The 24198-nt window shown below is 39.6% G+C and overlaps 1 protein-coding gene and 1 long non-coding RNA gene across 19 annotated transcripts in view; one reads left to right on the forward strand and one right to left on the reverse strand.

Annotated features, from left to right (window-relative positions):
* The window catches only part of LOC132657216 (uncharacterized), a 248921-nt gene extending 245337 nt beyond the window's left edge, over positions 1-3584 (forward strand). For 3 of the 4 annotated variants that reach the window (XR_009595061.1, XR_009595062.1, XR_009595060.1), the window contains 2 exons: positions 506-650; positions 2111-3584. This is a non-coding gene — a long non-coding RNA (uncharacterized LOC132657216). Of the gene's footprint in view, positions 1-505 lie in introns of all 4 variants that reach the window. The other variant, XR_009595063.1, reaches the window with a different exon arrangement.
* The window catches only part of EYA1 (EYA transcriptional coactivator and phosphatase 1), a 367945-nt gene that overhangs the window by 11234 nt on the left and 332513 nt on the right, over positions 1-24198 (reverse strand). For all 15 annotated transcript variants that reach the window (XM_060393795.1, XM_060393796.1, XM_060393794.1 and 12 more), the window contains 5 exons: positions 7445-7503; positions 7188-7348; positions 5929-6043; positions 5696-5817; positions 1471-1571 (listed from right to left, as the gene is read on the reverse strand). In XM_060393795.1, coding sequence (XP_060249778.1) covers positions 1471-1571; positions 5696-5817; positions 5929-6043; positions 7188-7348; positions 7445-7503 — 558 coding nt within the window. The remainder of the gene's footprint in view (positions 1-1470; positions 1572-5695; positions 5818-5928; positions 6044-7187; positions 7349-7444; positions 7504-24198) is intronic.

Here is a 24198-nt window from a genome sequence, read left to right on the forward strand (position 1 = left end):
AATGTTATTGACCGGTGTTTCAATATTCACTTATGTAACAAACTGCCACAGTTGCTAGTTTCTGCAAAAGTCCCACAGCCAATAATGTGTTAACTTAATCTAAACCTTAAAATAGCCCAACGAGCTAGGTGCTGCTATTGTCCCTATGTATAGATAAAGAAAGAGAAAGGTAAAGTAACCTGTTCAGAGCTGGTAAATGACAGCTGCAATTCAAACGCAGGCTGTCTGGCTCAAGAATCCAAGTTATTTCCCATAGCTTCTCCAATTAAGGACTTCCCTGGTGGTTCAGATGGTATAGAGTCTTCCTGCAATGCTGGAGACTTGGGTTTGATCTCTGGGTCAGGAAGAGCCCCTGGAGAAGGGAATGGCTACCCACTCCAGGATTCTTGCCTGGAGAACTCCACAGACAGAGGAGCCTGGTGGGCCTACAGTCCATGGGGTTGCAAAGAGTCGGACATGACTGAGTGACTAATATTTTCACTTTTTTCGCTTTCTCCAATTATAGAATAAGTGGTGCTACTCAGTTCTTACAAACAAGAGAAACAGAAAAGGTGGTATATAAACTGGATTTTGAAGAATGAGGAAGACATTCGGGCCCTGGGGAAAGGAGCAACAGCAGCGGGGGAGGTCCTGGGCATGGCCAAAGGAAGGTAAGCAGACCAATATGCCTACAGTGTAAGGTGCAAGAGTGGAGGAGACTGAAAGGTAGGTTGTTACTAGGTTGTGTAGACCCTGAATGCCTGGCTAAGGAATGTGGTTCCTCCTCCTTCCCCCTTTTAAAAATGTGATAAAGGACATTCATGAGAAAGCTTTTGCTAAAGGAAATGACAGAATTATACTTGCAGGGATGCAGAAAAATAGAAAGAAATATGATGGATAAACTGGGTCAAGAGACCTAATAGTTGGGTCTGCTTCCTTCTTCCTTTCTGCGCATCCCCAAAGGGGTAATTCACTGATGATGTGATCAAAAGAAGGTACTATACTCTAGGGAAGAAAAGTTTTGCATCCTAGCTCTGATCAGCTGGTAGAATCTTTCTGAACTGATATTTAGAAGGTTCTCTGAATTGATGTTTAGAAGGTTCATAGGCAGCATCCAGGCTTAGGTAACAAAGGTTTAATCACCTGGTGATGTCTGCCATGGGTGCAGAGAGGGGCATGCTGGCGTTAGCAAGCACATATGCTGTCTCTATTCCAGGTGACAGATCCAGAGCTAAGCCTCCTTTTCTGTTCCCCAAGTCCACATTCTGTGAAGATGAACCATCCATGACCCCTGAGCTTGTGAATATCACTCTTCAAAAAGATTATTTCAATAATGATTTAATTCTACTCTGCCCTAGATCAGTACTTACAGTTCTGGATGCATTCACAATCTGTTTCAGAGAAATGGAATGTGTTTAAATGATCCAGCTCAGAATTTTGAGGACTAAGAAAAATTAAAGGGCACAAGAAACGCCAATGAGGAACACTCACCTTTTTCGCCCCTTGTTCCTCTTCCACACCATCTCCTATGACAACATACACCACTTTTCTTCCAAACCTCTGAATTATTCTCTCAAAACAGCTTTCCTTTCCTAATGAACAAAAGTAAATGATAAAAAAATGTAAACTTTGGGCAAGTCAGCACTCTAGGACTTAAACTTTTTATATAGAATGCTGTTTTTATGCTTCTGATCCAACTCTATCATACTTGTGTGAACTAGGAAAAGCATTCTTTTACATGCCATTTGGGGAGTATGCAGAACAGCACAATACAGCAAAAACTGTAAATGAATTACCCATGTGGTATCCTGTCCCTGGGAAATTGACAGTTTTAGTACTTTTTCCTCTAAGAGTCATTTATTAAAAAGTAGGATCTGGTCATTTACAGTATAAATTTGGTAGAGAAAGTATTGTTTTGTAGTACTTTGACCCTCTGAGCTGAGACTAAACAAAATCATGCCATTCTGCCAATATATTTTAACTTGATTAAAAAAATATTTCACGATCTGTCAAACACTGAATCTAATATCTGATTGAAAGGCTATTGAGAAGGATGAACAAAACTGAAGGATTGGTTTTGTTATGGTAAGAGAAATCAAACACCGGACTTAGTTTTTCCCTTCATTTTCAGGTTGGAATACTTCTTTGAAAGACACTTCCAAGGCCAAATGTGTTGACTGGAAATATTCTTGGAAAACTGTTTCTGAAATGAATGTCATGTAATTTGGGGCCTTACCAGAGCATGCTTGTCTGACCCATGCTACAATACCTACAAGAGCATGCTTGCCTGACCCAGGCATCTAATGTTCAGTAAAGCAATTTCCTAGAGGAAAAGCGGGATAAAGGTAACAGAATACCTTTATCTGTCTATTATCTTTCCCATGTCAAGGCTTGGTTTGGGCTCCAGTGGCAGCTACGCTGTCAGCACATCCCTGTGGTTAATGCAGTCATTGTTGCTTTGTAGAACAGGAACTAGGGTTCCAAGTCCAGGGCTGCCAATAAGGTCATTTTAATGGACAATGGGACAGTTTATAGTTTTCAGATGTGAATGCTGAGCGGGACCTGTACCTCTTTCAAATAAGGATCAGATATACACACGAACAAATTGCTTGTTTGCTTAAACAAATGTCTGCTTTATATTTGTATTTTGTACTAAAATCTCTAGTTTGCATCTGACAGAATGAAATGGAGCCAGCCTTATTCAAAGATGTCATTTCAATGCTTCTGTAGTTGCTCACTAACCTGTGAAATATTAAATCACTTTGAGAAACAAATACAAAGGCTGGTTTTCACTGCAAAAAAATATACAACCGAACACTTGGATGTCATGAAACTTTCTTTTCGCCCTTAGAGCAAAATGTTTGCATATTTTTGTAAAGTTTCCTCTTCACGGGAAAAGGAAGGTAAACTCAATGTGACTTATAAAATAAAGCTGTGATGGACAAATTCTCACCCAAATACTATCTTCCTAATCAGGTTCATTGTGAATACACAATAAGAATTAATAAACTGAAGCTCACATTTAGAGGTTAATTTGAGTTCTTACATGGAATTTTGATTTTGATGAATCCATTTTGTCTGAAAGAACATCACAGCTCTCTGCTGAATGACAGACCAGTCCCTTTCCTTCTTTGATTTTGCCATTTTGCCTACAGGAAAAAATCCCTGGTTTTTCTACACTGATTCCCATATGACATATCTCATTTGATGGCAAGATTAGCAGTAATTAACAGGAGTTTCAATCTCTATTTTTATTACTAAAAAAAAAAATCACAGGAACATAATTCTACCACTGGTTTTGAGATCATTTCTACCACTGTACAGTATTTAAATTGAATTTTTATTCTATATTGAAAAAAATTCCAATATTGCAGACAATATGTTCATTAAAAATACTTTCTTAATTGTTATTATAATTTCCTATTATCCTCACATTTTCAGATTATTTGAGATTAAACTTCAACTTGCAAAACATGTAATATACTACTATTCCTTTCCTTCTAGGAAGTTAAGTACTATATCCCTTGTATATTATATGCTTATTTGGAATATGTTCTTTCTTTCATGTGCCACTAAAACCTTATCTTGGATCCCTGTTCACAAAACATGATTTCTCTTAATTGATACAGATAAAGACCTGAGTTAATGGAAATTGATTACTAATTTATGTGAGAACATGTAAAAATTCTGGGTATATCAGGCTACTAGGAATTCTTTGTTTTATAAGGGTCTTCTAGTTTTCTGTTCTTGGCCTTTCTCAGGAGGCAGCAGTCATTCTCAAACTCCAACTAGTTCCAACTTTATAGGGTTATTTGAATATCCTACAGGTTCTTCAAACTCACATAAGTAGGATCAAACTCTTATTTTTGTCATCAAACCTGATTGCCCCATCAGCTAATAGTGTCAATACTGATCCAGTTGCCTAAAAGAAACCTCTATTGTCAGCCTTCTTCTGAATAAACAACCATATATTCATCCATTTCATTCAACATTGAGTACCTACTATGTGCTAGGCCCTATGGCTACAATGATGAATGATACAGACAGACTCAGTTATCAAGGAGACTATGAACAAATAACTAAACAAGTAATTTTTTAGTGATAGTTTAGTAAATTCTTTGAAGAGAAGAACAAATCAGAGATAGATAGTCTGTTTTGCCTCTTTTTGTTTAGCCGGAAACAACCTTCTTCCCACTTACCAGGACACTCATCCTCTGTCCCTAGGACTCAATTATATAACATTCACCTCATCATAGCAACATATGCTGCTGCTGCTGCTAAGTCACTTCAGTCGTGTCCGACTCTCTGCGACCCCAGAGATGTCAGCCCACCAGGCTCCCCCGTCCCTGGGATTCTCCAGGCAAGAATACTGGAGTGGGTTGCCATTTCCTTCTCCAATGCATGAAAGTGAAAGTGAAGTCGCTCAGTTGTGTGCGACCCTCAGCGACCCCATGGACTGCAGCCTTCCAGGCTCCTCCTTCCATGGGATTTTCCAGGCAAGAGTACTGGAGTGGGGTGCCATTGCCTTCTCCTATAGCAACATATAAGGGCACTTAAAACCCAAATCTACCTTGCCAGCTACCCATGAATACTGCATATTAATCACCCAGAAAAACTCACAAGTCCCTTAGCAGGGAATACATTTTAATTTCTCTGTTGCTTTGTTCTCACTAGCCATCTGCGTTTATAAACTACCTATATATAAACTCTTATATACTCTTGTATACCCAGCTCAAATGTCATACCTTCCCTTTAACTTTCACTGACACTTGCCCTTCTGCCTCCTTCTGAGTGGGACTGAATGCTCCCCCAGTGAAGCGCACACTTGGGCACTTACTGGTAGGATCCCTCAGCGTGTGGAATGGTCTGCTGGACCTTAGACTCGGAGATCTACTCTCTCAACTTTACAAGCTATTAACTTAAACTGACTTACTTACATCTCTGAGATTTAGCTTCCTCAGCTGTAAAATGAAAAGGTTGCAAAGATGGACTTTAAATATGTAAAATGTTTAGTACAATTCTGGGCACCTAGTAAATACTTGATAAGTGTCCATTTATATACCACTGAATACTCTGTCATACTATAGTTATTTTGCTGTCTGTTTCCTGTTAGACAGTGAATTCCCTAAGAACAAGAGCCATGTCTTCTTTTAATTCCTACTTTTGTTTTGTCTTGGTTGATATTTTAAGTAAATTTCACACTAATCTTTCCTAACTACATTTTCTTTTTGTAAGAATCTAATTTTTTGATCCCCATAACAAAAATGAGAACTTAATCATTTACACATGTTAAAGCAAAAAAAAAATACTTCCAGTAATAATAATAGATTGGAGTTGCCTAATTAAAGCTATTAGTTATTTCTGCTTTGTATATTTCTATATAACTACTTGTTTTAGCTTATAAAATAATTTTTGTTGATGCTGCCTAAGAGAATAAAAATAATAATCTAAAAATGATGCTAAGTTGACTGTAGTAAAATGCATAAGTTTTAATGTCAGCCAGTGAAGTAAAATTTTCTGAGTTTAGCTACATGAATTGTGCTTTATATTTATCTTGATATCTAAAGGCAATTTTGACAATAAAATTGGTTTAAACATTATTCTAGTTTTCTGACATTTAGAATCCTGTAAATAAAATCCTATTTGTTGCCTTTCATTTTTACTAGCCTGAAAGCAAAAGGTTGACTGTTATATAAATGATTAAAAAGTAGCTTACCTATTTTAGTTGCACTGTAAATATTTTCTATTGGAAATACAATTCCTAAACCATATAGCAAGACTTTCGCCAATGCTGGGATAAGCTGAGTAGTTGTTACTAAAATATTCACACAGTTCGTTCTATGAGAACAGGAAAAAAAAAAAAGACAGTTGAAAAATAAGTCTCCAAAATGAACAAGCAAAGCCTGTCTTCAGGCAGAGGCCCTACAAAGTGACTTGGGGACAACTTACCGGGAGTGAATGAGCGTGAGGGCTTTTAGAGCCAGTGTCAACCAGGAGTCTGTCAGGGCTTCAATTTCAGCCCTCAGCTGCAACCAGGCTTCCCTCTTGGCTGGACCAAGCAGGCCTGTGGATTTAAAAGCAAAGGAACTACTTCCTTATCAACGAGTCTCGCCAACTTTATAAACAATAAACATTTAAAACTACTCTAATACCTCCCTCAAGCTTTACGTGTACTAAGCAATTTTTCACATACCATTCAACAAATATTTAGTACTGTAGGAGACATCTATTGTTTCTGCATTCCTGACATCCCTTTTTCTAGTTATAGAAGTCCTCTCTTCTATTGAGGGAGCCTACTCACCCCTATTTCTCCAACTGCATAATTTGCACAGAGACACAACACTATCCTCTGGCTCCCACAATAGGCATATGACCTTGTCTTGGCCACTGAAAGTACCTGGAACTTTTTTGTTGAATCTATTGGGAAAGATGTTTCTCTACCCCATGGAGGTGCTGGACTGGTTGAATAGAAGCCTGGGTCTACTGGTGGTCACTTTTGCCACCTTTTGGGAGGGACTGACCCCAGAGGAAATCACAGGCCAAGGATTACTGATTGCATCACCAGAGCATCTGAATTTAGCCATGCTGGAAACCAACAATCACCCTTAAACTTTTCATTGTGTGTTAGTGGCTTAGTCGTGTCTGACTCTCTGCAACCCCACGGACTGTGTAGCAGCCCACCAGGCTCCTCTGTCCATAGAACTCTCCAGGCAAGAATACTGGAGTGGGTTGCCATTCCCGTCTCCAGGGGATGTTCCCAATCCAGGGATTGAACCCAAGTCTCTTGCATTGCAGGTAGATTATCATCTGAGCCACCAGGGAAGTCAATATATTCCTTTTCATACCAAAGTCCTTTTGAAACACAATCAAAAGATGAACTAATACAAGCATCTACCTGATAGAAGGATGCTTTATGATTCATCATAAGTCCTTTAGGCAAGAGGTCAAGAAACTTACTCCAGTAAGTTTACTAACTCACACAACTGCTAAGAAAGGGAGCCAGGACTAGATTAGCCTGGCCAGGGCAGCTGGCTCTAAATCTATTACTTCTCTCATTCAATTACAGCAGAATAATCACTGGTTAGATGAAACTACTCTCAGCAAAAGCTGTTCTACCCCTAAAAATGTGATGTAAATGTATGATGCTCTGAGTATTTTATTGAGACTGTCTTAACCAACCCAGCAAGCTACTGGTGATAGTCACTTGCCTCCAACATTATTTTTGTAGGTATTGTAGATCTCTTTTACTCGTCTGTAGCGGAAGGCCAACTTTCTCATCCAGTCTACACCACCCCGGACACCGGTTGCCAAGCATAAATTAGCACTGGTTGCTGCAGCAGGAAAGCCATCTGTTCCAAAGTTATATGTGCTATTTAGATGCAAGAAAAGCCCAAAGTTAACCAAAGAGAAAGTTCATCTTAGTGAGCTGAGCAATTAAACCATAACTTCCCGATCACGGGCTCACCTTAGGTCTTGTCCGTTGTCATCGGAAGAGACGTCGTCTATATGAACTTGGTCACATTCCTAAAACACAATTAAAATTGATACATGTTAATTTTCAAAAAGGATCTACATTTTTTTGGGAAAAACCGTACACAGCTATTTAAAAACAACCACCTCCAAACACTGAAATTGGTAGTGTTTGCCAACCACGTCAATCAGTAGGTGGCAGTCTTGTTAAATTGACATTTTTACCTACTTTGGGTCCTTTTTCAATGTAAGAAAGGAGCAATGTCAATAAGGACTACTGTTACTCAGGTTCAGAAAACACATTTTTGTGTTTAGAAAGGAAAGTGATTGAAAACAATTAGCATATGTGTTCCATAAACCTCAGGTACCTGAAGACATCACACTGCTCTGAGCTGATTCAGTCAATGCCGAAGTGTAACTGAAACCAGACATTTCGGTAAATCTAACATGCTAGAAAAATTAAACCTGATGCTAACTGCCAATGAAATTATGACCTTTGATTGCTGTTGAGCCACACACCAACACAGCCTGAGGCCAGCGTGGAGCCCAGACCAGAAAATCTGTTACTAGTTTGCTATTGATTTGAGAGATGTGAGTTTTATTTTGCTCGCGCGTGCACATATGTGTGTGTGTGTGTGTGTGTAGGAAAAAAGCATGGGAGACTTCCCAATCTAAAAAAATTAACCATGAGGTGTTTTTTTTTCTTTTACTGTTTTCAAAACTTAACTTTTTTTTTTTTTACTGTTTTTCTCTTATTACATATTCATTTTAAATAGTGGATTTATGAATTGATTATAAAATGATTGGAACAGACCTGATTTTAAAATCCCACACCATGCATAAACTGTTTAGAATAGGGGGTGTAATTGTGGGTTAAAGTCCAGTTGGACGGGTTCACGCTGATACACCTGTTCACATGTAAGCACTCCTACATCTTACTGCTGTGCCCCAGCCTCCAGCATCTTTGTGGGAAGAGCAACACTCAATAAACATTTGCTGAACAAATGAAGGCAAACTATAATTTGGAGACAGACATGGTCTCTAGTCCAGAAACAAGTAATACGCACTTGGCATGTTTTAATATTTTAGCCATGATTCTTCTCTTGGCAGTCAGCCTCCAAATACCACAGTGGCCTTTCTGACACTATTTCCATTAAAAGTTTTAGTGAAAAAAATCTTATAAGAAATCTGCAGGCGTGCATCTTGTATTTTAAAAGGTTCTTTGGACTAAAGCTCTTGTCATCCTTCCCATAGAGTTCACCTCATCAAATCTATCCTATCCCTCTCGTGCTTGACATTCAATGTGTAACAAAGATGCCCGAGATAAAGCACCCTAGGAATAGAAAGTGGATTTTTATGTTGCCGGTTCCTTCTGCACAAATTCTTTCTCTCCATGGATTTGTGAGGAAGGGAGCAGGAGATAGAAGTAGAAAGAAACTCAAACCAGCTGTTGCTTAACAGAATTAAAATCCTGACCCCAACCTCTTCCTTCTAAAGCATCTATTTTCCAGGCAACCCTCTCCCAGCAAGCCACAAGTTCCAAGGAGGAAAAGGCTTTGACCTTGTAACCCGTCCCTGCTCTCCTGAGGTCCATAACCCCAGATAAGAAAAAAAAGGAATAAAAGTCTAGGAGGCCTCGCAGGCAGGACTGTGAATTTAACATTTTAAAAACAGGTCATTCCTGCAAAACTCAATGGGAAATTTCTGAGTTATTATACATAATTCAGAGGGTGAAAGATGAATGATAGTCGTGTTTTTTCAACAACGTACTTATTCTGGGTTTAAAGAATTACTAAATCGTGACTTTCTACCATCTAGCGATTTATCTAGACAGAAATACAAAAATGCCGTTGGTACACGACTCTGTTAGGGTGTGTGGTTAAAAAACATAAATGCGAAAAAGGGTACTCCCGCAAACAAACAGAACCCCCCAAAGCCTCAGTGCTGTTAATGCAGGATTTTTCTCCCCGGGGAGAAAGAACAGAGAGAGGGAGGAAGTTGAGGCATTAGAAGAGGAAAAGATATGTTTAAAAGAATTGAATTTAAGGAATCAAAGCTGACCCAAAGTTACCTGGTTAATTCTAGGGGTGGGAAGAATGCTTTGGAAAAACAGGGTGTTAAGAGGCTTTTCTTAAGCTAATGCAGTTGTAAATCTCCATTACTAACAGAGCAGCCTTATCTTCTAATGACTGTTGATGACTCTACCACAGCTATTGTCTGCCTGAATCCTGTATTTGTTTTGTCCTGCCAGCTTTCCTTAAGGCTTTTTGTTCCCAGGCTGGGCCCTCATTTGAAATACTGTTCAGTATCTTGGTTTACTCTAATTAAGGGTCAACTGCTCCCAGCCTTTTTACCTGTAGATAACCAAACTCACTTCACAATGATCTGATTAAAGCACAGTTTGGTGTGACAGCAACCACAAAACCCTGCTGTTTAGCAGAATTTCTTTTTAAACTTATTCTCTATTGGAGTATAATCGATTAACAATGTTTTGATAGTCTCAGGTGGACAGCAAGAGGAATCAGCCATACATATACCTTAGCCAGAGAATTTCTGTAGAATGATTTCAATCAAGAGAGATAACTAATGAGAATGTACCCAGGGAACTCTACGCAGTGCTCTGTAGTGACCTAAATGGGAAGGAAATCCAGAAGCAGAGGAGATGTACATATAGCTGATTCACTTTGCTGTACAGCAGAAACTCACACAACACTGTAAAGCAACTATACTCCAATAAAAAGAGATTAAAAAATCAAGAGCATTCTTAAAGGGCCTAGTTGGCGCTTTTAGGAATTAAAACATCATTAAAGTGTCTATGTAAAATGTGTTTTTGGAATGAGCTCTCAGTTTACTTAGCAATAGATAAGTAGTCTGTTGCACAAACTTGCAATTGATAACATGACTTGGCGACGGAACAACAATATGAAAGATGATAAGTCACTATTATGAGTTTACAAATGATGGTAAAAATGTCTTGGAAAATAAGCTGTGTATTTTAAAAAAAATTTTTAATAAGAAACTATAATATTACTATTTTGATGCTTACCCATAAAAAACTAATTCCTCAAAGAATGGAGACTATTAAGAGACTGAAATATCATTTCATTTCTCAGCTGAGCCCTGTATGTGAACTTGTACTCAGTGTACTTACTGTTAAATTAGAAAACTGCAGTTCCCTGCATTCTGATATCCTGAAATTATCTCCTCCATGGCGATAAGGCTTCCCTTCTTTCACTTTTCAGAAGCCATCCAGCTTTTTGCCTGTTTTCCTAAGAGCCTAATTTGAGGTTTCCATTTTTGCTGTCTGAATTTGGTTGCTTTTCATTTGCAAATCTATTCTAAACCCAGACAGTTAGGTAACTGAGGGATAGGAGAAAAAATGAAACCAATGAAACAACAACAGCAACAAAGTTTAAAGCCCCACTGCAAGAGTCTATAGACGCAGAAGACAATAATAGAAGCTTTCTATATTTTCAGGTGCCAAAATCTATGCCTACAAACCATAATTAGATGCTTAATACACAGAGTGCAGAATATATATAATTTCATGAGAAAATACATTTTTATTCCCAAAAGACTGAATGTGCTGAAAATGTAATTGAAATAAACTTCCAAAAAGTATGCAGTACGATTTTAAGGAATTCAAGCCATTACCGAATCCAAGTCTTGGGGTAGCATCCACATAGGGGCCTCCCATGGCCAGTGCAACCAATTTAGTGTTAATTAATTAATTGGTCAGGCATTATTCTGGCCTGCTGAGGCTTGAGACACCTAAGGGACCCCAAACACACATGGGTGTCAGGCTTGGGGTCTCATATAGGGGTGTGAAGTAGTCATTTCCTTGTCTCCTGATAGACTCTGCACTCAACATGGATCCGAAGTGGCTAATGGGTGCTTTGGGTTAAAAAGGTGATCATTTATTTATTATTGTGTCTGATTACTTATTAAGGAATACCTGTTCTGGGTATTGCGATAGATGCTAAGGATACACCACTTAACACAAAAATCCTTACCATCTTGGAACTAACATTCCAGTTGGGAGAGACATCCAAACAAGAAAACATGCAAAATGTACAATCTGTTAGACAGTGATAAGTGCTAAGGAGAAACAATATGGCAGGCAAGGGGATATGCAATGCTGTGGGAGTATCTGGGGAAACAGCTTTGCAGGACAAGGAAAGAGCAAGCGTAAAGGCCCTGAGGCCAAAGGGGGAGAGTTATATGGACCAGCAGGTGACAGGGACTGTCGATGCTGGTACTCTACTTCTGAATGGCTGTAGTGTGAGGGTGGGGGAAGGTGACCTTTTGGAGGCCAGCCATCCTTCTCTCTAGAAAATACCCCACAGATGCAAAGGGACTCTGTGCAGTTAATCAGCAGGTCTCAGAGGTAGGAAGGAAAGATCTTAAACAGTTTCTTTTAACCCTCAAAGTACAGATACGAGAACTGATGCAGGGCTGAAAAGAGATCAAGAGATAAGCAGAGAACTATTTGTTGTTCATGGCTTTCCAAAGGGATGTCAATATCAATGTTTTTGTATAAAGGTTTACATCATGTCATGTCAATACGAGAGGAGTATATAATTAACATTTTTATTTAACCAGTTTTAACACATACCCACATCCCTCAAAGAGCTTCTAAGAGTCAAGCCAGTGCTAGGCAAAGTTGTGGTTATCCTTCACTAGGTAAATTTCATAATTTTGTACTGAATTAGACATTGCTAACACATTGGGCCCACTGTTCTCACCCTGAGCTCAGTCCCTCCCTTTCCAGAAGTCCTAAAGCACCAGGAATACACCACCCACTGACACTGGATTACAAAGGTATCCTGTCTTGACAGTCTATATCCTATGAAGAATGGATTTTTCCTTCCCTTGAAGGGATGGATAACAACTCCAATAAGAGCTGTTTTCTATATTTGTGTGGTGGTAAAGAACTCCACCGGTTTTGGAAGAGGCATAAGAGAGGCGGTTTTGTTCCCTGGGTCGGGAAGATTCCCTGGAGAAGGGCATGGCAACCCACTCCAGTGTTCTTGCCTGGAGGATCCCATGCACAGAAGAGCCTGGTGGGCTAGTCCATGGGGTCACAAAGAGTCAGACATGACTGAAGTGACTTAGCACATCTGCAGAGGCAGGCCCATGGTTGTTTCTACTCACACAGACTCCTTTATTGAGCTGAATTACTGATAGTTACTTATGTTGGACACAAAACAGTATTTCAGGTTACAGCCTATTTTATGGCTGCAAATAAATGAAGACTCAGAAAAGCTAAGCAACCTCAGTGCTGAGACACTATACAGGCCTTTGATCCCCAAGCATTATTTCTCCCTAGGATCCCTGGATTTTGCATAATTTAGACTATGGCCCACTCCACAACCTAGGCCCCTGCTGGCTTGTCAGTTGTTTGATGTTTATGGGATTCCTGCTCCAGGATGTATCCTCACCTCTGTTTGCCCCATGCCCACCTGGGGGTCCAGCATTTGTCACCACTGCCCCTCTTTATGCCCAGAGCTCGGAGGTTCAAGCTCCATCCTGCAGTTCAAGTCCCACCCCTTCATCTCTCCTCTTGGCCTCCAAAAGATTGGCACTTCAGAGAGAAATTTTCCCAGGAGGAAAGCCATCATGGAAACTCGGTCTTTACAAGGGTGGAGGGGGCAGACCACAGGGTAGATGAGAGCATAGGTATTAGCATGATTTTGTCACATGTCCTACTAGAAGGCTCGAAGCCTAGGAACAAGGACTCGGTCACAGTCACAGTAGAATTGAATGAGGGCAGGTGGCAACCATCAGGGAAGCATGATGCTGAATCCACAGGCACTGGCCTGCAAGCTCTATTGTACCTGAAATGGCTCCTATGAGCAAGCATCCTTCAGATAAACCACAAACCCAACGCCCAAAGTTCAGCCTTGTCTGGCTTCCCTTTATGTGCCATGCCTTGTGCTTCTCACAGAGCAGTAAAATCAATAAAATCAGCAAGCTTCAGTGACTCTGGGCCCTCAGCTTACAGACATCTCAGCCCTTGTGGGGCTGGATTATAAAATGCTGACATGCATGGCTGGGGAAAAGTGCCAACCCATGAAGCAGCTGAATACCAGGTCCAGTGTTGGGAGCAGGAAGAAAGCCACATGGGGTCCTATCTCACGGCCATGCAGCAAAAGCATGGTCTCCCTCAGAACTCTGGTTGCACTGTTATTCTGCCTTTTTGGTTCTTTCTGTCATTATTCTTGGCACTGCAACTCAAGCTGACCTTTTTCCGATCCATCATCATCTCTGGCCTTCCAGGGCTGGGCCACAGACATGTTCTTTTGGACTGAGCTCCGGGAATAACTCAGATTTTGTACAGGGGCTCATATGCAAAATATTAAGTTATGGCAGAATTTTTCTGCAAATATTTATTCTGCTTTGATACCGTAGTGGTTGGACTTTTCCCTCAAGCCTCTCACTTGTGCCATAATTATGTAAAAACACACCATGCCATTCACGTTCATTTAGGAAAATTAATGAAAAGAATTAAGACAGTTACAATGGGTCTTATTCTCTGTGCCAAACACAGTGACATCACAGTCAGGATGCTGAGGCGTTTACACCCCTGAACCTGACACTAGAAACATAAACTCCAAGTAAACCTGCAGGCTTTGCATAAACAGACTTGAAGACTTGGAGGCAGTCTGCACGTTATGAAAGGGAACAATATAAAAATGTTACAAACATGGCTTGGGAGAAGTTGAGTTATATAAGCCCTGATTCTGCTGACTGAAGCGATATTTGCTCCATTTTCCAAATTTACCATGAGAAAACGAACACCATACTGCCGACTAATTGTTTCAATACCTTCCTTTATGAAGCAAAAATGGAAAGAAAAAGCATCCTCAGAGAAGGAGCTATTTCCATTGTGTCCGTGCATCAGTAAGCCTCCTGAGACTTGCTGGAGTTGGCCAGGGACACGGTGGCTGGGTTCTCTGCCCCCTTCTGTCATCAAGCAATTACATCCACTGCTCTGACCTCTCCACCAAACAATAAGATAACTAGCTTGACACCTTAGACATCTGCAAGTTACCAGAACGTTTTCCTTTTATTCCTAAATATGAAAACTATAATATTTGGAGTACAGGAGTATTTCTAGTACTTTTAAAGACAACTCACTCAAATGGGCTTCCCAGGTAGTGCTAGTGCTAAAGAACCTGCCTGCTAGTGCAGGAGACATAAGAGATGTGGGTTTGATCCCTGGGTTGGGAAGATCCCCTGGAGGAGGAAATGGCAACCCACTCCAGTATTCTTGCCTGGAGAACTCCATGGACAGAGGAGCCTGGCAGGCTCCATGGGGTCACAGTCCACGGGGTCACAAAGAGTCGGACACAACTGAAGCGACTACCACACATGGCACGCATTCACATTAGTTGTCTGGAAGGCAAGCGATTAACAGTGCTTTGAAAAATTAAAAGAAAAAACAAAAGATTCTCCCTGTGGATCTGCTCACACTACCCTCTTTCTAATAAAAAATCCAATTGTACAGATGGCATTACAAGGTGACCAGTATTTGAGTGACAGAGGTTTTTAAGGGAGTGATTTCCACGCGGCTTTTGGAAATAACTCCCGACTGCCTAGATATCTGCATAATTTTGTTGGAAAAATAAGGTAAGATGGGTCAACCCTAGAGATTTTCTGTGACTTGGAAGTTCTATGGAGGGGGGAGGGGTGGTCCAGAAGCAAACTAATTGATGGCAAAGATGTGAAGAGTCCTGCTCCTAATTCACTGACAATTAGATTCAGCTCCTTGAGCCCTGTGGTAAAAAAATTCTGTCTGTACGGCGTAGCACAGGGAAATGTATTCATTATCTTGCAACAACCTATAATGGAAAAGAATCTGAAAAAAATATACATATAACTGAATCACTTTGATGTATACCTGAAACTAACACAAGACCATAAATCAATGATATACTTTGCTTAAAACAGGAAAGAAAGAAATTCTGTCCATCAGTCAATGTGCAGAAACTTGGATTTTACTGGGATATTTTGCTCTGTATAAAAGAGGCTGTTCAATTAGGACACTGTGTATTTAGACTCACTGATCTAAATGGTAAGTCTAAATCATGCGCTTGTAGTATGCTTCCTAAAGCTGTGTCCAAACCCGCACTACACTTTCAAATGGATGCAACGAGAAGTCACAGCACTGCTGTGCCCTGTGCCTGTCACTGTGGACTGGTGGCATGCCTGTGGCACGGGCCGCCTGGAAAGAAGGCTGTGGGGCTGCAGCCCTGTTACTCTGGCTCTCAGCAGCAGGACTGGTCATGTCCGTCTGGGGTGCACCTTGTGACCTGTGGCCCGCCCTTGCTTTCCCACACAATGCTTCCTGGCAAAAGAAAAGGCTGCAGATTACCCATGGCTACAGCACAGGAGATGAAGAACAAAGGGAGTTTTTGAAATCTGCCTCATTCTGTTAGACAGTTTGGGGAACACAAGGAATTAAAATACAGCTGGACAAATTTATCTTTACATTCCCACTTTAAAACTATCTACTCAGCACAGCATCAGTGCCAACACGTGTTAATAAGTCAATATTTAAATATCCCGTTCTGTTTTAATAGGAATAGGATGACACAAATATAGAAGCCAACAAGGGGGGAAAAAAAAAACCAATTTCAAATCTCAAACTAGGTAAGAGGAATTTTAACATCAATTTTTGAGATCTGGTAATAAGATGCAACTTGTAGAGACATATGCTGTTTTTAATTATTGTTTCTTACCTAGAGAAACAATATTTTAATATATTTAAAGTTACAATATCCTGTAGGGATTATCTAAACAAAAGAGATATTTTTCTAGAATATCTCTAGTACCTGTATTTGAAATCCAAGACTTGAATTACAGCAGTTTCAGCAAAGGCAAGACATTAGCTATTTCAATCTTATTCTGTTTAGCTGAATATTCATAAAACATTTAGAGGATAAAATCTTTACTGAAAAGCATGTGAAGATGGCATGTTAAAGCAGAAGATAAAGTGCTTATGCTATGTTTTCATATATGTACAAGGATATACTAAATATTTAAGATCACTAAATAAAAATTATAGGGCTATCAAGCTTCTTATTAATGAATTAAAGAGAAGATGAGAACATGTTTTCAAATTTGTAATATTTTCTTATAGTATTAATTCCTTTAAAAATGTGCTCATTAAAAGTGAGATGGCATGATAATACCACCACAGCACACTTCTCCAAGAATCCCAAAGGAATTACACAAAGCTGGTTTCTTCTTAGCAAGTGGTACAAGGTTAATAAATATGTCAGTTTCACTCTGCTTGGAGTTCCTTCTTTCTAATCATGAATACCTTCTTTACCACATGGTCATATTAAATATATTTGTCTTTTTTCACACCCTCCACCTTAGGGTGAGGAAAAGAAGGCTTACTAATCAAAGCCAGACAGAACTGAAGATAAGTTTTCAAAAGGAAATGGGCTTATCTGAAATTGTTCAACACTGTGTCTCTAAAAGTAATGGATTCATTTAATTGATAATTATGGCATGTTATTACATTTGATCAAATGATATCAACACATAATTTTCCTTTCTTTAAAAAAATACAGTAAATTAAAAAATACAGTGAGTAAAAAGCACCAAGTGAAAAGGTATATGGTGAATGCCTAATAATTTAATGCTGCAAGATCCATCTTTTATTGATTATGTTTTGTGCAATAGCACAAAATACATTTCAGTGCATTCTGTACCCTTACCGCATGATACTATACACAGAAAGCTTTGGCCCAAATATAATAGCTTCATTTATAGTTCAGCTAATATAAGAAGATATGGCATTTTACAAATCTGCAGAGAAATCAGTGAAAATGTTCAGTTCAGGTTAGTCGCTCAGTCGTGTCTGACTCTTTGCAACCCCATGAATCGCAGCACGCCAGGCCTCCCTGTCCATCACCATTTCCCGGAGTTCGCCCAAATGTTATGTTATATACCTTCAAATACAAAATAGGGTAGTGCATCAATGTTTCATAATATGTCAAGTTGTATTACGTAGTTTTTCATGAAAATATCATAGTTTTAATTGTATCATGTAATTTAAAATCAAGTAGTAAGATAAAACAGTAAAGTCTGACAATGTACAAAATAATAATTCAGAGCCTTGAAAAAAAGAAAACTCACACATGTCTAATATAAATGTCACTCTTTTCACTGTCAGGACTACTCTTAAGAATAAGCCTTTGATTTACTGCTGAACTGATTTCTCAGTTTTCAATGGGTTTGCCCATCATTTTGCAAACATAATTTGTCATTGGCCACAGTGTTCTTTGTAATTCCTGTTGCCTTTCTTTTAGATCCATTATTCCTGCTGAGAGTATCTACCAAAGAAGAATTTTTCATAGTGACACCAACTCTAGTCTTGCTGTGAATAATCACATTCTCATAAAAATCATTTTTTTTTTATTGCAAACTTGCTGCCAGAAGCACGGAAACATACTCAAACCAGGAAACCTTTTATCCTTTCCTGCAATCACTTTCTTTTAACTGTCACTGCCATTTGAAGAAAATTAATCATGTACTAATTCATTCACCAAGCATTTAACTAGAAGTTTTCATTTACCTGGACTATTTCTGTTTTGATCATACATAAACCAATGAACTAAAGCTGTGATATTAAACAGGTCATATTTTAAGAGAGATTTTTTAATCTCTGAAACAATATTTCGCCCTAAAATTCAGTGTTTGCAACAAACACAAGTTCTGGTTTATTATCATTCCATGTCTATTGATTCATTTTCATTGACCTTCAAGCCATTTGTCTATAATCTTTAAAGGCATATTTCAATGTAATTGGTTTTTTAAGTGACTTTTTTTGCAGGGGTGGGAAGTAAAATTTAAAAGTTTATTTTTTATTTATTTTTTTTTTAAAGTTTAAAAGAGACCAATTTGTCAATTTTAGTTGACATATACAGCGAGATGACTTTATACTGGTAAATAGGACTCAATTTTGTATCAAAGAATGTGTAGCTCAGAATAACACCCTTAGTTAATAAGTGAATAAAAATTTTCCACGAGGATTTCCTCTGCCATATAATTATTGCTGACTCCCGAGAGAAAAGTTGGCAGAACCGGACGTAGGCACTTAAAAAAATAGGTTCCCCATGAGCTGAAGGAAGGTTCCATCATCACCTTCCCTCACTGTCAGCCCCTTCGTGGGGAGTGAGGACCTCTCAGGAGGCACTTTCTTACTCAAAAAGCTCTCTCTTCTCTTCTAAGTATCAGGGGGTCTGAAATTCCACCCCTTGAAATCTTCCCTTTTCAATCTTCTTTTATAAGACAAAGACTTCCGGTAAGGGTAAATGACTTAAGTAAGCTCCATTACTTTGTGTGAACTGTCTTATCTGGTAAATTTCCTCCAGCATGGGGGTGCAGGGGGCTCTGGTATGCCCCAAACCAATGCATGTCAATAGCAGAGGGAAAAGGAGTTGGGGGCTGAAAACTAAGGAAAAATTTTGTTCATACTCACGGTCTCACTTCCTATAAAACCACGCCCTTTTCCTATGATTAAACATTTCAAGCCACAAAGAATATCTTTTGGTTGTTTGTATATCATTCAGGAAAGTATTATATAGCATTAATATGGTCTATGCTATATATTACAGGACACACATTCTGTATTATTTCATTTTGTTATGTACTCAACTAACAATGACTGACCACCTATACCAGGCACAAAGTATACAAAAATAAATGAAATGCACATATAGCCAGAATGGCTTCATAAACATGGGAGGGGCTGGAGAGAGAGGGTACAAGTGAGTGCCACTAGAATTTTCTCTCAGGGAAGGAACTAGAATTCTAACAAAGCTATGAGAATGGAACATGGGATCCACCATGCTTCTAGCCCTTTTCCTTTCAATCCAGCCTGTGCATCAAATCACTGTCAGATACAGTTCTCTCAGAGTAGGTTTTGTCCACCCCCCACCCCCAACCCCTTGCCCCGAAATACAATTTCCACTCTGGAGGGTTAGCTTCTTGGTGGCAGGTGATACACTTCACTTCTCTTTCTGTATCTGCCTTTTAACCAGAAGGTGATCAGACGCTTGCGTGTGTGCTGAGTGGTTTCAGTTGTGTCCGACTCTTTGTGACCCTATGGACTATAGCTCACCAGGCTCCTCTGTCCATGGGATCCTCTAGGCAACAATACTGGAGTGAGTTGCCATGCCCTCCTCCAGGAGATCTTCCCAACCCAGGGATTACACTTGTGTCTCTGAAGTCTCCTGCACTGGCAGGTGGGTTCTTTACCACCAGCGCCGCCTGGGAAGTCCTAATAGATGCTTAGGAAAAATTAAATTAGAAACACTAAACATATGCCAATGCAAATGGGCATTCGAAGGCTTTTCTACTGAGCCTTAACCTTGCCCATCCAATGCCATGTCTGTCCCTCCTTCACAGCCCATCTGGAGGGGTCACATGCTCCCGGCAGGCCAGTCTCAGCCTGGTCTCCACGCCCCTCTTTCACTGGATAATGACTGTGTCTATTGCTTGCTGGAATGCCTTGTCTTGCCTCTCTCACCTGTCAAGGCAAGGTTCCTTTTCTTTGTCAGCCCTGACGAATGCTCTGGAGCTCGCTGAATAACAGAAGCAACAATCATTAAGAGCTACTATGTGTCTGGTCCCTATACTGCAAGCCTATCCCTTCTCTTGGGGATCTTCCCAACTCAGGAATTGAACCAGGGTCTCTTGCATTGCAGGCAGATTCTTTACCAGCTGAGCTACCAGGGAAGCCCATGTTATTTCCAACCCTCCCTTAAACTCTACATTTGATGGATAAGGAAATGAAGGCTTACAGAGATCGCTTCTGTGTATCCCAGCAGGTAGTAAATTCTTGGAAGGAAGAGATAACTTTTTATGGGTCTTTTTTCTCTCTTTTTTCTAAGTTGGACCTTATTTCTGCCTATTCCTTTCCTACGTGGACCAAGCACATGGATGATACTGAAGGAAACCTTCCAGATTATCTGACAGAATTTAATATGAAAGAATGGGTCAACCCAACTGGAAATTAATTGCTAACATTTTTACGTTTTGTCATTGCAGTGTTAAAAAGTTAGTAGTTTTAGGAAAATATATTTATTATCTTGTTTGATTGCAAAATGATACATACTCATATACAGCATTCATGAAAAACAGAAAAACATATAAAGGAAATAAACTTCAATTCCATCCCTCAGAAGTAAGCTCTGTTAAATTCTTCCATCATTCTTCCTGGTCCTACTCACTCACTCACTCACTCAGCCTTCCTCATGTTTTTCACAGAGCTTAAATTTTGATAGGTGATATATACCCCCTCCATCCCCCCCAAAAAAAGTGCTTCCCAGGTGGTGCTGGGGTAAAAAAATTCACCTGCCAATGCAGGAGATCCAAGAGACAGACGTTTGATCCCTGGGTTGAGAAGATCCCCTGGAGTACGAAATGGTAACTGCTCCACTATTCTTGTCTGGAAAATTCCATGGACAGAGGAGCCATGGAATCACAAAGAGCTGGACAGGACTATAAGACTGGAGCACAGAGCATTTACCAAAATAGCAGGTAAAGCTAGGTATCTGTTTTGTAGCTACTTTCTCTTCCACTCGGCAATGTGGAATAAATATCATTTTCTATCAATTAACCATCTCTATTATCTTTTAAATTGCTGAATACTATTCACAATTATACATGTTTCATATTTCTCTTAACCAAACAATGGCTGATAGTTCTTCAAACTGTTTTAAAATGCTGATAGCATTTTTTTTAACTGTTAGTAAGTAGGGCAATGGCTGTCCATCTTCCTTACGTTCTATTTTAAGCATCTAAAAGAATATTTATTATTAAAGATTAATATTTAAGCATCTTTGTGCACAAAACAGTAATCACTTGATAAACGTTTACGTGAATGACCAGGCTGATGAACAAACGTAGATTCATGACATTCAGTTATCTCTTTAGGCTATATTATACTTTCCTTACTTGACATTTTTCTTCACTCAAATCTCTGATCCTTGTTCTATATCCCTTCTGCTTAGAACATTCTTCTCTAAAGTTCACTCCATACAGCTCTGTCGATTCCTGTTAATCCTCTGTGGCAGTTTCAATGTCACCCTCATCTTTCTGAGTCCTTACTCTGAGCTTACATGATTTTAAACACTTTGAGAACACAGACGGATATCTGCATCTTATTTACTATCATCCCTAAAAAGCTTTACAAAATTCAGTTGTTTATTAACTCTAACATAAAGTTTTAGATTTTCTCTTGGATTTTGGGAAAGCTTCTGTCAATTTCCTTAAGGCCTTGACTTCTGCTTACAACAATTTGAATAGGTATGTGATTGAAAGCAGAGTGAATCTTTCATTTTTGGCATTCAGAATGCAAGTAATTTCCCCTATATTTTGAAGAAAGCAAAGACTATAATTTCTACTTTGCAAAGAGAAAGTATTATTTCACCACACCTCTACATGTTCTTATTACAAACATGCTAAATACTACCTTTCAACTATGAACGTTCCAAACTACTTATTTTTTATTTAGTAGGAACATTTTTTATCTGCAAATCCAGGAGGACTACATGAATGTGTGTTTAAAACAACAATTTCCACCAATTAAAAGGGATGGTATCTTGGACCTAAGATGTCCCTTTAACTTCTTGACAAAACACAATACCAGAAGATACTTCTTAGTTGATTGTTTTTCCAAGAGGCAAACAAAATCACCAGATAATGTTGATCAAAAAACAGCATCTTCTCTGCCTGCCCCGGTCCTTTACCTGCCTTACAAAGGAGTAGCACACAATTAGTAGCAAGAAGAATCTGGGATTGAAAAGCCTTTCCTTAGAAATGCTGTTAGCATACTGGACTGGCTGAGCCCAGATAGAGGCTCTATTGTAACTGCCCCGAAATGGGAGAAGACTCCAGGGACCACAACTTAAGCACATTTGGGGGAAGTTGAAGTTACAGGCTTTCTCTTGCACTCGTCAATTTAAAAAAAAAAAAAGAGAGAAAAGAAGACTTCTTTTTTCTCTACTAAGAAAACTTCCTATGAAGGTAAGTGAGTAAAATCTCCCAGACTGAAGATTACTGGGCACCTGTCAAAATGAAGAATCTAAACAAAAAGTCTGTCATAGGTGACACCAACAGGTCAGTTTCTCAGGATTTTTAAATAAACTGACAGCCCTCAGCCAATTACATGAATTACCAGCCGAAGTGGCATGTCTGTTCGGTAAGCAGAAAAGGCACTCTACATGCAGAGGCCCACCAGCTGCCAGGCACTGACTGGGGCTCCAAATATTCTCTAACTGTACTGCACCTCTGAACCATCTCTGATGCTCACCAGGGTTGATGGGTGAAGCTCATGCATTCATTGTTCAGGTGAGGCCTAAACTTGGGCCTGAACTTCAAAGAAGCGTTCACTGTTTCCTCAGACCATGCTGCGTCCTAGTTGCTTCATCCATAGAACGAAGCCAGTATTTTATTTTATTCTATTTTTCAGGAAATAAAGCCAGTATTTTAAATAACAATAAATGGAATATAACCTTTAAAAGTGTGAATCAGTATGTTATATACCTGAAACTTACATATTCTTATATGTCAATTATACCACAATAAAAAATAATAAAAAAGAGACTTTGGTAAAACTAGGAAGATAGCTTCACAGGCAGGTCAGTTACCAGTTTGTTAGAACATCCACTTTTGTTTTACACATGTTATCAAATGTATGTTGAGATTCTGTGTTGCCAAACAGAAATCTCACAAAGAGACCCCTGCTCTGGGACGTTTCTTTTTCACTCAATATGTTCTTCTTGGAATCTTAACCAATTTCATGAGTGACGACTTCAAACTCACTTCTCTCTGTTGAGCTTCAGACCTGCATTTACTACACTTGCTAGAGTCTGTCTGATGTACAGAACACACTTCAAATTCGACAACTCAAAAAACCTGTACTTAGCATCTTCCTCTTTGAGCCAGCTCACTGTCCTGGGTTTTCCATCTCTACCTTACTGTTGAAGCCTGAACTAAGATTCTGGTTTCCCAACCCAGTACATCAAATCTACTCCCACATTCTCTCCAGACTATTTTCTTAAGAGCTTCTCCATTTGCCCCCAGACTCTGTTCCCACAAACAAGCCCTGGTGATTTCTCCTCTAGAGTACTGATACCCCTGACTTCACGATGCAATTCATCTCCATAGCAAAGATAAGCGTTCATTCACGATTACCCTGGGCATTCATATGACATGGCACATCCTTCGCAGAGTTTACAAAGCCTCTCATAATCTGGCTCCTCTGTCCTCTTATCTCCCAACTGCTTGGCATGCACTCTGCTTTGTGTGTGTGTTTGCTGCTCAATCATGTGCAACTCGTGGCAACCCCATGGACTGTAGCCCGCCACGCACCTCTGTGCATGGAATTCTTCAGGCAAGACGACTGGAGTGGATTGCCATTTCCTTCTCCGAAGGATCTTCCCAACCCAGGGATTGAACCCCGGGCTCCTGAATTCCAGGTGGGATTCTTTACCATCTGAGCCAACACTTTAGATCTACTCAAACTGTTCCTAAATGCCGTGCTCTCTCACCCCAAAGGTTACATACATCATGTGGAAGTCGTATCTCCTGCCTTCTTGTCTCGTCACTCCTCCCATAGGCTGGGTTGGTGATCTTGGTTTTGGATTCTGCTATCATTACATGTTTCCATCACTGTGGAGATTCACTGTGATATAACCGTTCCCTTACTTTTCTGTCTCCACTTCC

The sequence above is a fragment of the Ovis aries genome, chromosome 9, assembly GCF_016772045.2.
Source record: "Ovis aries strain OAR_USU_Benz2616 breed Rambouillet chromosome 9, ARS-UI_Ramb_v3.0, whole genome shotgun sequence".
NCBI classification, from domain to species: Eukaryota; Metazoa; Chordata; class Mammalia; order Artiodactyla; family Bovidae; genus Ovis; species Ovis aries.